Raw genomic sequence first — 15127 nt, 5'->3', positions numbered from 1 at the left:
ACCAAAGGTGTACCAGACACAGCCCCCTGGGACAAGACTGAAGGGAATACATAAGATACAATGTGTATATTATATCTCTTGGCTGTCCTGGGAACACCTGGAGGAAGTTGATGAGGATATGGAGAGCTGATAAGCTCTTGTAACCCTCACAAGGAAAAGCAGAACGAAAATGATGGTAATGATAATGAATTCTGTGAGTCCAGATAGATGAATTTGTCACTTGTAGTGTTAATCTGTCATTGGAATATTTGTTGATAATCATCCTTTTGTCTGAGAGCCAGTCAATTAAATGAGTTTACTCTGTTTGTTTTTCAGATTCTTCTGGACAGCCTGTGTGTGATCACTGCCGAGATGGATTCAAAGGATCCAACTGCAATGAATGCAGCGATGGGTATTACAACTCGGACAGCATATGCATGCCCTGTGAATGCAATGGAAATGAGAATCCCCTCATATCTCCTCGCATCTGTAATCCTGACAACGGCCAGTGTCTGAGCTGCATTCGAAACACTACTGGTGACCACTGCGAAAAGTGTGCAGAAGGCTATGCTGGAGATGCCCATGCAGGGAACTGCACTAAAATTGGTATGTTTTGATGAAGTACTACAGTCTAAATTGCATCTGTAACTGATCTTGTGGTTAAGGGGCTGAAGTGGGCCACAAGGTATCAGATTAGTAGGTCTTTAGCTTGTTTGGGATCCAGTTACAGAAAGTGTGACATACTTCATTACTGCTCTTTGAGATGATCCATAGCATAAAATGTGTAATATACAGTGGACTCAGACTACTTCACTTTATTCACATTTTGCTACTTTGCAACCTTTGTTCTAAAATTTTTTAATTCATTATTTTTCCTCATCAAGTTGCAGTCAACAACCCAGAATAACAAAGTGAATTTATTATAAATATTGTATATATTCGCGGATAAGTTCTCCCGCAGATAAGTCGGGACTTGATTTTACTGTATAATTTCTGGTATTTTATAATGCTGGTCGTATAAGTAGAATGCAGAAAAGTCACGCTATTGGTCCAGGAGATTATGATATGCTAATGCCCACCTGAGAGAGTAACCATGAAGCACACTGCCTTTTTTTTATTGTGCCTATGTGACCACCATACGTTTGCACTGATTTGTGTTTTTTGTATCTCACACCTTCGTACATTTTTATCGTAAGAGCATCCCTTATTTACGATGGAGCGTTCGATCAGAAGAAAATATGAAGCTGCTTTTAAATTAAATGTTGTTGAGGTAGCGGAACAAATTGGTAACTGCGCTGCTGCAACACAATTCAGTGCGTCTGAGAAACTGAGGCAAGATTGGAGGAAGCAAGAAGATGTAAAAAAAAAAAAAAAATTTAAGTGTCACATTTTTGAACTGGCATATAAGTCAGGGTCTGATTTTATGATAAATTTTTTGGGTTTTAAGACCCAAATTATATGTAAATATATACTGTAATAAAAGGTAAAATACCACTTCCGATTAATGGAAATACCCCAAAATTGATAGAAATCTAAGTTTTGTACCTAATCTTGTATGCAAAATTTGGTTGACCTAAGTGAAAGTGTACTCAAGTTATCATCTTTACACACACACAGATATAATTCCAAAAACGGTATTTTCTGACTCAGGGAGGTCTAAAACGTTGAGATTCATTAAAATCTCAATATTGAATTTTTGGAGGATTCCAATTATTTCCCTATACGAGAAAGTAAGGGAGGTCTAAAACATCGAGATTCATCAAAATCGCGACTCGACGTTGAATCTTTGGACGATTACAATACTTTCCCTATACTTTGTTTATGAGAAAGTAAAAAAAAAAAACCCGTAATATATTGACTCAAGTATTCAGACTGTTTGATGTGACACTTCAAATCTGACACGGGTGCATCCTATTCTATTGATCATCATTGAGACATTTCTACACTTTATCTGGAGTCCGTCTGTGGTCAATTCCATTGTCTGAACATGATTAGGAGAGGCACTCACCTGTCGATATGAGGTCCCACAGTTGAGCTAAAAACCAAGCCATGAAATCAAAGGACTTGCCATCATAGTTTTGAGACAGTGTTAAGGTATTGATCTGGAGAATGCTCGATAAAATTTCCTGCAGCATTGAAGGTTGCCAAAAGCACAGTGGTCTCCATAATTGTAAAAATGAATAGTTTGGAAAAACCAAGACTCAACCCAGTCAAACTAAGTAATGGTAGAGAAGGAAAGACTGTAAGAAAGATGACGAAGAACCCAGTGGTCACTCTGGCTGAACTTCAGAGAACCTGCGTAGAGATGGTAGAAACTTCCAGAAGGACAACCTTGACTCCTCTGATCTGAGCTTTATGTCCTCTGATCTGGGCGTTATGACAAAGTAGCCAGACAGAAACCTCTCCTTAATAAATTACACATGGAAGCCCACTTGGAGTTTGCAAAAATGCAGTTGAAGGTCTTTCCGACTGTGACAAATAAACACTGCTCTAATGAAACCAAGATTAGTGTCATAGAGGAAACTAGGCACTGCTTGTGCAATACCATTCCAACAGTGAAGCATAGTGGTGGCAGCATCATCCTGGGGGGTTGTTTTTTCAGTAATGGGAATAAAAGACTGAAAAGAGTTGAGGGAAAGCTGAATGGAGCAAAGCACAGAGACATCCTAAATGAAAGCCTAATTGATCAAACAGTGTTGACTTTCACTTATGAATGTAATGAAACTTTGCACTCCTAACAAAGATACTTAAAAAGCTTCTTTCAAACCAGAACAAGCATTGCAGGCAAGTAGAATTAAAAAAAATCTGTTCTGCAGTGATACTGACAAAAGAAAGTACCGCGATGTATTCTGCAGGTGCTGTTTGAGTGCAAAAGCATGCCTGTCCTCAATTTTGTTATACACTCTGGTAGTTGTCCTTGGTGCCCTCTGCTTAAAAAAAACCTTTTTGAATCTGAGGAGTACATTTAGAAAACTTAACATTGTCAAATAGAGTCATGTCCTTATTTGCACATGATATCATGGGCTGGTGACTGAATGAAAACGGAATGATTATTTAATATCTCTGACAATACATACTTTGTCATGTATTTGGCTTTATGCTGATGCCTAATGTGTAACTGCACAAAAGTCGAACTCTCTCATTATCATAAGATTTTTGGGAGATAACAGAAATGCTTTTTGCTCTTTACTGCCTAAAGCCATAAAAACTCAGACTAAAGAGCTACTTTGTGTCTTCCTTTGTTGTTGTTGTTGTTGTTTTGCTGTGATTTTTGTCCTCAACGGATGTATGCAGCATGTGCTCATCAAAATAACATTACGTAAATGTTAACACTTTCATTCTTTATTATACTAACAAGTATTTCCATTACTATATGTCACACCGTTTTTATCAAACAGTTTTTTTTTTTTCATTTATTTTTAAGTGGGTAATTTTTTACCAGACATTTCTAAAAATTTACCAGCAATTGCTGTTACTGTTCAACATTACTAAAATTTGTAATGGGATGTGATTCACAATAAAAACCCTAGATTGCAAGATAACACTACATACATGGGAACATCAGGACTGTTTTTTTTGTATCCGTCAATTCTAATTCTTTGCTTTGTTTCTTTCCTAGTTACAACCACCACTTCTACAACTACCACTGCTCAATTAACCACCATGTCAACAAAATCCATCACTAACTTCACGACTCTGTTGACGAGCACCACTCAGATCATCTTGACCACTCCGCCCAGCTCCATGCAGAACACTACCACGTCAGCCAGTGAGGTATCATGGACACAATTTAATATCATCATTCTCGCAGTGATCATCGTTGTGGTGGTGGTTCTTATGGCTTTTGTGGGCGGAGTCTACATGTACCGGGAGTACCAGAACCGCAAGCTAAATGCTCCTTTCTGGACCATCGAGCTCAAAGAGGACAACATTAGCTTCAGCAGTTACCATGATAGTATCCCTAATGCTGATGTCTCTGGATTACTGGAAGATGATGGGAATGAGGTAGCACCGAATGGACAACTCTCTCTTAGCGCCCCAATCAACATGTATAAAGCCTGAACCTCCGCGGAATGGGTGTTTCAGCATGGTAATAACTACATTTAGGGGCTGGAAGAAAGTGTTTGTAGAACTAATTTATTTTCTAGCACAACAGACGTAAAGCCCCAAATGTTTGTTTGATGCACAAAATGAAAATGTTCTCTGGGAGAACTGGAAACCTCATGCAACAACAAGAAAGTGAGATTACCTCACACATGATGGAAAACAGAAGAAAGGGCCCATGCAAATACCGAGCACTTTGTCTAGTAATAGAGTGTAAGCAAATGCCCTGAAAGATGAGCAGCGCTGCTCACACAAATGTTGATCATTTGCCTGGATAAAGTTTTAAATAAACAGGGAAACATCAGGGACATTACCATTTTGTAACAACACAAACTAGTTGAGGACAGGAATTAAGATATTTAGTGGACTTTTCTATTATACTAAACTGGAAGACCTATGACAGATACACCTGATGTGTGCTAGTGAACAAATATTATTTTAAAGGATAAAAGTCATTCAAATAGCATCTCTTCCAGAGAATGGAAAGGTCACTTCTGTCCATGAAATTAAAAACCAAGAAAAAACAGACATTATGGCTGCTTTCCCCTTCGACTATGTTCCATGGGTGAGCACCCAGATGCATCTGGCTCCAGGTACAGAGAATGGGGAGTCTACGTGCTTATTTCATTATTATTATTTACACTAAATGCCAGTGTGACTGTGCACGAGTGCAACATGTAAAGTAGAAACTGTGGAAAAGCAAAAAGAAACAAATTTATTAAGAGAGTTGGCAATAAAAAAATCCTCTAGTAATAATTGTGACATGTATGCTTTATGCAGATTATCTACAATATGTCATTGACAGCTTATGAAACATTTTTGGTTTTCTCTCATCTGGGACTAAAATGACAAGTGTTGGTGAAAGGGGTGGGTGTTGGGGGTGTGTATGTGTTTTTTATATTTAATATATAAACACATGGGCATATTGGTGTAGGGCTATTTAAATCTATAATGACCAGCAGGTGGCACTATTAAGCAGTTCGGCAAGTAAGTCTAGATGGCGCAAGTGTAGGCTGCTGTATTTGTATGTGACAATGAAAAAGCCAGCTAACAGCGGACCCTACAGGTCTGCCAAGGAGATAGAGAGCATGTTAGTCCTGCTTTGTTGTAGACCCATTTTTTCTTTCTTCATCTTATAGCCGCCTTCTTTTCAGAAGTGCAGTATAGTAATACTCCCCTCAGCAATTTCAAGTCTATCAGGCAGAGGGTCAGTGATGTCCGGTTTGCTGCTTGTGACCTGTCGTGGTTCCCACCCTTGAATAACTTGCAGCATTAAAAGTAATTAGTAGAAGTGGCACATTGAGATTTTGCAGGGTGGGCCGTATATTGGAATTAAATGTCTGTAGATGTGTGTGGCCTTAGTTTAATCTTAACTGGACTACTTAAAGATTTTTATTTCTATTTTTGCCAATGTTTTTTGAACAATGTGTAATTACACACATTCATTCTTCGACATAGGAACCGTTTAAGTTACCATGCTGCTTGAAATTTTGTTTTAATATTAAGTAAGTGTGCAAAGGAGAATATAATTTAGAACCTTGAAATGTCTCAGGAGCTTCTCCTTGATGCAGGAATAGCTCCAAAAAAACAAACATGACACCTAGCAGGCTTTGCAAAAGGAAATACAGCTGAATTACACTTGGACATGTACAATGACACTTACCTGCGTCACCTTTATGCTTCATTTTCTACGTATTCTAGATTCTTAACTAGAATTAAGGACGTGGTGACCCAGATGAAGACTCTAGTGGCAAAACTTGCATATGTGTTGGTTTCCTGTTTCCATAGAAACATGCAGTAGCATCTTGAGCTTTCTCGTCTTGTGGAGGGGTTTCTACATACTGTACCGTGAACTGACCTCTGTTGTCACTTGAATATAACATGACTAGTTAAAAAGAATGATGCTGCTCCTACTGTGGAGAGGATTAGCCTGAAGTTTTAACTCTGAAATGTTTTATCCTCAGAAGTGAATGCGCACATACAGTACATATAAAGCAGGATGTGAGGAAATGACTAATTGGAGGTGTTAGCTAAAGTGGAAAGCGTACACGGCTTGAGTGCATGTTTCACTATGACTCTACCAGCTTGTACTCTCCAAAGCTGGCAACACATGATTAAAATGAGTGACCTAATTACAAGAAAAACATAGCATTTATACAACAAAAAAAAAACAAAGACAAAAAATGTAGGTAATGCCATAACACACAAAGCGGGTGACACAAATAAAAATTGTACAAAGATAACCTGAAAGGCCAAATGACGGAAATAAATGAAGGTTTAATGTGTTTGTATTTTCAATTAAAAATAAATAATACTTTTTGGATGTTTTTTTTTTTTTTTCTCCTCAGAGCTTTGTTGTGTTTTCAAATGTCTGCTACAAATGGGGAAGCTGTTGAGGAGAAAAAACTTACAAGAACAAAGCACATGGTTTTAATGATGTCTTTATTTCTCAAACTATTTTTCATTCTAAATCCCTTCTATTTCATTTTTACTACTTAATGTCTTAAAGTTGTTTGTTTTTCCTCTCTTATGACTAAATTAAAACTTAGCAGTTCTGTTCTCTCCAGTTGCTGGTATCGCCCTCTGAATGTGTTTGAAAACTGATTACTTGGTTCTGTTGCCACCCACCAGTTACATCTTGAAATCTGAGTGTCTTTTTTTTAAGACTGCTGGTGTTTGCCATAATCTTTAAGTAATAAAGTTTAAATATGTGATGTTTTTGTGTGTTGTTCTTTGCTGGTGACAAGTTATGTGACACGCGTGCACAAACACAGCATTAACCTCTATATCCCACAGTAAGAGGAAGGAAGACGTCCGATTTCTCTATGGTGCATTTGTTTGTGTTTCTTTGGAGCTGTTTGATGGTGTGCTGCTGGCTCGGTCATAACTTATTACTGTAGTGGCAAGTTAGAAAGTAACTTCACCACATCCTTTCAAAGAATGAGGTAAGTCTCCTCTTGCCTGGCGTGCTTCAATGCAATCTTGAACATTTCATTCCAAATGTGCTCAACCTACACAATGACGACAGGAGAATATGAGATCTGTTGACTGCTCTTTAAAAATAAAAATAAATGAATGACGAGGAAACGGAAAAGTACTTTTTAAGGTTAAGCACCGTGATAATGTCTATCCTTTGTTGATCTTTCATAAAGTGACTTTTGTGTTCCTGCACCCTCTTTCTGGATACAAAATAATTTGAATAGATGCCACATTTATATAAAAAAGAAGAAGAAATAGCAGTTGTAGGATGATTTTATTTTATTTTTTTAATCACCATTTCCAAGAAAGAGATGCAGGATCAAGCGTCACTTAGTGGAGATGGCTGAAACCTTCACCTGTTTATGTAAACTGTTTAAAAGCTATTAATGCAGTTATAATGTTAATAGATAGAGAATGCTTTATTTGTCCCAAAGGAGAAGTTTAGATTTTTTACAGAGGCTCAATAAATAATATCCATGGCTGTAGTGTCAGAATCGGAAGCAATTATTCTGTTACTGGAGTTAAAGTCAGTAAAAATGTACATATAGATGGTACACTGCAAACATTAAGACTGAACACGCTGAGGTCTACGTTGACGGCCATTCTTAAATACAAAGCCGATTCTTAGCTAGTCTTTGTAATAAAGCACTACTGTCTGTGTAATTGTGTGATTGTGACAAATGTTTTCATTTTTTAATAAAACATGGATTAAAATGTGGCATTTCATTGACAACAAAGCAAATAACTTAACCGAACAACATTAAATACTAACAAGGTACAATCCAACTTGCCTTCAAAGATGGTATTTGCAAGATTATGAATGATGTTTTCAGAACGGGTAATTAGGGATGTACTATAATTAGTGGCTGACTTAAAAGATGAGCAAGGCACTTTGAAATGACAGAGTCTGAGAAGCAGGGTCCTTGGGAACACAATTCAGAGACGAAGCACTGGGCAAGAGGGGTTAAGACACACAAGGATGTTTCAATCCTGTTTTTTGTAAAAATTGATCTATTTGTATGGAATGATTACAATAAAATTAATTTAAAAAAAAAAAGACACACAGGATACAGAGGAAAAGTGTAGGAGGAACACGGAGAGTAAACACAGGGCAGGATTTATCAGATATTTTAAAATGTGTTCTATTATCTGTCTTCGACAGGTAAGTGTAGCTAGTACAGTATCAACATAAAACATCCATTATCCAACCCGCTATATTCTAACTACAGGGTCACGGGGGTCTGCAGGAGCCAATCCCAGCCAACACAGGGTGCAAGGCAGGAAACAAACCCCGGGCAGGGCACCAGCCTACCACAGCAACATAAAACACTAAAAGATAAATACAGGAAAGCTTTAAATTAGAATAAGAGACAATAAAACGGAAAAAAATACAAAATGCTATAAGAAAACCCTGATCTGACTTGTGATACAAACACAAATCAGCCTGATCACCCGGACAGAGAGGGTCAACTGAAAGAAAGCATCAGAATGTTAAATGCCTTCCTGAATAAATGAGATGTAAGATGTTTTTTAAAGATTGAAAGGAGTCTGCTGATCTAATTAATCTCGTTCCAAATTTTTGGTGCAGTGAACCTGAGATTGCCAAAATCGGTGGAACTTAGTGAGGTTACTGATGTAGTCATGGGCAAGGCCTTTTAAAGCTTCATAGGTTACTAATAAAATTTTATGATCAATTCAATAAGACACAGGGAGCCGGTGAAGGTGCAGCAGGGCGGGTGTTATGCCTTCGCTGTTGCGAGTCTGTGTAAGGACTCTAGTAGTAGTGGTTTTGAAGCAGCTGGAGAGGAGGTAAAAAGATTAAAAGGGGTATCTGCTGTTCTTCAGTGTGGGGTGTAATAAAAGCATGGACAAGTTACTTAATATCAGAAAAGGACAGGAATGTGCAAAAATGGTATATGAAGTAAGAAAATTTCTTAATGTGATTTACACAGGACAATTAACAGTACACATCATCATTGGGTGCTTCTACAATGCAGCTTTATATACAAACTGATCAGTATGGTGAAAAAAAAGGAGATAAGAGATGATGTTGATTAAACCAATCAGTCCCACCTAGTACCACACCATAGAGCATCACCTCAAACTTTGGATCCAAAGAAGTGGTTAAGCTTTAGTAAAGTGTCTGGTATATGTAGATCCCCCCCTGCTAACTGTTTGTCTTAATCTGACAAGCTCCTTCCCTTTTTTATGCATATGACAGGCATGCCATTGTATTCTGCACTTCAAAATGGAACAAAGACTAACAAACAAGAGGAGCTCATTCAGTCTGTCATTTTGTGGTTAGCTATTAGCTAAGTTGTTCCAAAATTATACATTTTGTTTTTCTGCTTCACTTCCATGACTTAGTAGTGTAGGCATTTTTACGTGCTTGTGAGTTTAGGAGGCTGTTAAAGTTTTAACTCACCAAGTTTCACTACAACCTCACCAACAAAGAAATAGTAGTGTGGACCATTAATCTCCAATTCCAGTTTTGTGTTTTTGGTCCCAAAAACTAATTTTATCTTTATGATATAAATTAGTTAATAAGTTACTGTAATGACTGAGGTAGCTTGACTTGATATTTTCAAAGCTTTGCTTTATATACACCCAAAAAGAAATATAATTATAGCTAATATTCACTTATTATCTGTAATCTCAGAGAATGTGCACTGTTTAGTTAGCATGTGCTACATAAATAACATTTCATAGGCGACCTCAGAGGTTAAGCACCATTCTTTAGCATATGTTTCACAGTAAGAGCTCTGAGATTAGGCAGCCCACCTTAACATGTATTACATTTGATTTAAAGCCTAACTATTAAAGTATATTCACCAAACAGAAATATTCAGACTACAGACTATTCAGGGCATGAGTTCCAGTGTGTGCCCACAGTACAGGGCGCTATACCTCTTCAGCATCAATTACAATGATAGCTGGCAGATAACCAGTACAATAATTGACAATTTTTTAATAGCAAACTTGGGACAGAAATGGGTCGTCGGCCCTTGTACACCCTGAGAACCTAAAGTTAGTTGACATCAAAGCTCAACCATTAGGACAGTGAGTGCTGTAAAAAAGAAGAGTTGTCACCCGTTCTATTTGCTTCTGAAAAAATACAAACTAATGGGGGAGACAAATTGACACTTCAAATGTCATAAAAAAAACAGTCCCACGATAAAGTAAAGGTTTTCACAGATGGGAAAGGTGCTATATAAATAAAATGTATTTTTCTTTCCCTTCTTATTAGATATTAAGACCAAACATGTTTATGAAGATATTACACATCATAGAAATTCTCCAGTTTATTCTACTGACCTATGAAGACATAAAACTGGTTGAATGTCCATGTGTTTGACAGTTAGAAGACTTTCAACAGCTGTTATTGTGACACGCCAACATTGTGCTTCTCTAATGTTCTAATTTCTCCAAGGGGCCAAATAAAGCACATCTAGCTCTCTTATCCTGAAGTAAAACGGTTCTCGCAAATTAATAAAAAGAAACTCTCTGTATTCAAGCAGCAGTTTTGCTGATGCAGATGTGAATTCCTTATGCCCCCTGTTCCAATGTCCTACACAAGTTTTTTGCAGGCCTCCATACCCTTTTGTGATTTTTTTTTCTTTTTTTTGTCAGGTTAGATCAGGGGTCTTCAATCACAGTCCTGGAGGGCCGCAGTGCATGCAGGTTTTTGGTCCAACCCAATTGTTTAATAAGAAGCACTTATTGCTCAAGTAACACTTCTGCTTCACTTTAGTTGTCTCACTCATTACAATTTTTAACCCTTATTGCTTATTTTAATATTAAACTGCTGTATTCATGGTTTTTAATTGTTCCTTATTAGCCATAACATGCAAATGACAAAAGAGATTAGCATTTCCCCATTTAGCTTGTTGCCATTTACACTTATTGCGTATTTATCGTGCACTGTTGGGTTTAATGAAATACTTGGAAGGAAAGTGAAGAGAAAAAAGAGAAGGACTGAGAATTACTCCTCCATTTTAGCCTTCAAGTCATTTGGATGATATCCTTAGAAAGAGGAAGAAAATCCAGTATTTGAGAATGAGCTGACATAGCGGAGTTAAAGCACTAACAAGCCATTAAATGAAATTACTGGCAAGGATTGCTTTCTAATTAAGCAACTGGGTTATAGAACAAAAACCTGCAGCCACTGCGGCCCTCCAGGCCTGTGATTGAGGACCCCTGACTGAGGACTGTTTGGTCAACTTTATTAATGCCTTTGAACAACTGGAAGTCCTGGATGAGGCCCTCATCATCTGTCCAAGAGAATTCAAATAGCCCAGAGTGACATCTTGCAAACAAGAAATGACTAAGCTGAATAAAATACAGCAGAAACAGCATTCAGAAATGGCAGGTGAGTGAGGAACCGTGCCAGACATGACAAAAGAGTACATAAAGTAGATCTGGATCTTATTAAGCTTAAAGAAAAACAAGACTCACCTTGTTCATCCAGAATGCTTACCGGTAAGCAGGATCTCCACAATCCTGTTCGTCTGAGGCTCCAGCTTGTAGATGTTGTTTCAGTAAAACCATGCGCTATTTAAGTAAAGATTATTATCAAATACATTGGAGGTGGCCAAGGTCAACCACAAATTAGAACTTTTATGTGCCAAAGTGTGTTACCCAGTGGTGTTATTGTCCCCCTGCAACATAAAGAAATGTAATAGCTGGACTCGCGTATGCTAATAAGAAGTGACTCAGTGTGATGCAATGTCAAAAAAACAAGACTGATATTTAGTTATCTACATCAGACATCTCCAAAAGCAAAGTGACTTCCAGCTCATTTCAAGATGTCTCAAAATAAATTGCATCATGTATGAAGAATCTTTCAATGAAGATACCCGAATGTGTTCTAATGGGCTGGGCTTTTATTTTCAGATATAAGAAAATTAGACAGGACTTAAAACTTTCTTCTCTGCGTGTTGAATATGTAATATTTGTGGTCACATATCTTAAATTGTGTGTTCTGTGGGTATCCTGTTCCAGGTTTCTGGTGTGTAATGCTTGTGTCTGCTACCAACAAAAATAGTTCTTTATTATTGTCTACTTGGAGAACAAATTAATATTGACTTCAAATGTTAATGCACTCCAAAATACAGCCAAAGCTTGGTAAAAGACAAATTACATTTAAAATGATCTCCAAAAAATTAAAACATTGTCACGTATATACACTAGTGTTTGAAAGTATGGGGTCACCCAGAAATTCTCATGTTTTTAAAAGAAATTAAACCTTTAATTAATAAAATACCATTTAAAATATAGTCAAGGCATGTTGGTAGATTGATGTGAAAGACACTATATGGTAGGTAGATAGAGCTTTATTTGTCTGCAGGGGGAAATTTTGACAATTCATTGATTGAAAGTCCTCAGTTGTTGGTGTGTCAGAGAAAGGACGTGCAGCTTTGTTCATAATAGAACTCAGTTTTGTTTTAATTCTCTTCTTTGTTACAACCTAGAGGAGATTTGGACTGTGTCACATAACTATGACTATGACTATGAGCCTGTTGCTTCAGTGGTCCTCTCCTGAAGTGATGTTACCAGCCCAGCACACCACACCATACACTGGCCATCACAGAGATGTAGAAGATGTGAAGGATGTCATTACTCATATCAACACAGTTTTCTAAAGAAAAAGTCTGCTCAGTCCCTTCATCTCTTGTTCCTCTGCGTTCTGAGTCCAGTCCAACCTGTCCTTAATGTGGACCCACAAGTACCAAGTGAACCACCTTCACATCCACTCCCTGAATGGTGAACGGACACAGATGCTGTTTGGTGTGGTGAAAGTCAATAAGCAGTTCCTTAGTTTTGCTGATGTTAAGATGCAGACCATTATGTTTGCACCAAAAAACAAAGTTCTCCATCTGACTTGTCTCCTCTGTCTCAATCCCCTAATCAGTACAGACCATCAGGTCAGAATCATCTGAGAATTTCTGCAAGTGATATGGCCTGGTGTTACATTTCTAGTCTGATGTATACACAGTGAACAGAACAGGCGACAGGCCTGTTCCTTGCTGTGCTCCAGTGTTACCCTCATAGTCTTTGAGTGTCACAAACAGTGGTCTGGTCGACAGATAGTCCTTAACAGAGATGACTGGATGGTACTGGAGAAATCAAAAATCATAATCCTCATAGTGCTGCCAGCTTTGTCCAGGTGGTAATAAGCCTTGGGGAGCAGATAGACAATCGTATACTCCACTCCAGTCTTAGTCCGATAAGGAAACTGCAGTGAGTCCAAGTGGTCTACCAGAAGAGGACTCATATGTATCTATCTATCTATCTATCTATCTATCAATCTATTAGAGAAATCTTTGTGATTGCATGAGCACCGCTGACACCTGTTATTCTATTCACTTGTGTTGCAAGGTACAGTACAACTCTGGGTTCAAATATGGCCAAAATAAAACAGCTGTCTATACACAGATTGCCAAGAAACTGAGGATTTCAAACAAGGGTGTTTATTACTGTCATGTGTGAAATAATACATTCCTCAGGCTGATTCCTTTTCACACAACACTACTTCTATCTTACTGGGGCTCTTAATCAATGAGCAATTCATCAAGTGACATCACTTGACCTGACATTTTACATCTTCTTTTAGATCTTTAACTTTCTAAATCTTAATTTACCTTTGTTAATGATTTACTGTATAACATATGAGCTACTAACAAGATACAAGCACCAATTTGAAGAATTTGGATAAACAAGACCTTAAACTGGTCAATGATTTTGAATATCTCAGTTCCTGAATCACTGAAACAAATGAGGATGTTGTTATATGCAAGGCAAAGGTTATGCAGAAAACATTTTGATGTACAGCTCAGAGGACTGGACACCAACAAGGACTCTTGGAGCCAAGCCAGACTGCTGTTACAGCTGCTTTGTGCATCATGCTGTAAATATTCATTGAAACCAGCACATGGCAAGTGCAGAGTTGTATGGCAACATCCTATAAATAAAACACTCAGAAGACGGTGTCTGCATTTCACTGGTTGCTGCCTAAGAAGTTGAAGTGAGACGACCTCCATGGTGTTGTTCTGGAGAGCTATGCATGGCTCAAGAGAATGAGGCGGACCACGCTTCACCTATCCTAGACTGCTCACAATGAACACAAGCCTTGAAATGAATGAATTTTAAATAGCTGTGTGACAGGGTGGTGTGGCACTCGAGCTAGCTCATAATACTACTGTAACTCCTACCCTAATCAAAACCCACCTCAGCAACACAAGATATAATAACAAATCCAAGAAGCTAATTAAACCATCTAGACTTAGCAGGAACCACCATTACAAATCTTGAAAAAGGTTTTCAGTTACAATTAACAGAATATTTAAAACAATTTAGACAGTCAGAAAGGCTGACTTGATAATTAAAATATTCTAAACATGAGCCGATATTGAGCAGAGAAAAATATATTCTTTGAAAAGTCCATCATCAGTCATTGTCCAATCCACTATATCCTAAAACAGGGTCACGGGGGTCTGTTGGAGCCAATTGCAGCCAGCAACAAATTCCAGGTAGGGTGCAAACACTCACACACCAGGAACAATTTAGACTCGCCAATGCACCTAACCTGCATGTCTTTGGACTGTGGGAGGAAACCCACGCAGACACTGGGAGAACATGCAAACACCAGGCAGGGAGGACCCGGGAAGCGAACCCGGGTCTCCTTACTGCAAGGCAGCAGTGCTACCACTGCACCACCATGCCCCTCTCTTTGAAAAGTTGTTGTTTTTATTTAGTTGCTATGACTGCAAAAACTAAACTCTTCCTTCCAATGTTGTTTTACTCAGTGGAAAGATGAGCTGTTTTATAAGTCTAGATATAATTTAAAGATTACACATTTTACCCGTAAGGTTGATTAGTGACTGTATAGTAGTTAAAGGTACAGGTTAGTTTTATATGCATTCCAGTAATGTGAATACAACCTCTGACTTAACGGATAATGAAATAAATCTTTGTTTGTAAAGGCTATTTATATCAGAAATGCTTCTTAAAGGAGGGAGAAATATCAGATTTTATGAGTTCATTCAGCAGCAATTAATCATATAAA

General features: G+C 37.9%; 1 protein-coding gene across 1 annotated transcript in view; it reads left to right on the top strand.

Annotated features, from left to right (window-relative positions):
- LOC120535123 (multiple epidermal growth factor-like domains protein 9) overlaps positions 1-6797 on the top strand; it is a 434998-nt gene extending 428201 nt beyond the window's left edge. Inside the window, exons 5-6 of the mRNA XM_039762720.1 lie at positions 316-585; positions 3599-6797. Of these exons, the coding sequence (XP_039618654.1) occupies positions 316-585; positions 3599-4041 (713 nt within the window). The 3' untranslated portion in view covers positions 4042-6797. The remainder of the gene's footprint in view (positions 1-315; positions 586-3598) is intronic.
- The last annotated feature ends 8330 nt before the right edge of the window (positions 6798-15127 follow it).

Source organism: Polypterus senegalus, chromosome 9 (genome assembly GCF_016835505.1).
Source record: "Polypterus senegalus isolate Bchr_013 chromosome 9, ASM1683550v1, whole genome shotgun sequence".
Classification (NCBI taxonomy): domain Eukaryota; kingdom Metazoa; phylum Chordata; class Cladistia; order Polypteriformes; family Polypteridae; genus Polypterus; species Polypterus senegalus.
Note: the sequence above shows the minus strand (reverse complement) of the source record. Positions and strands in the feature narration are given on the sequence as shown.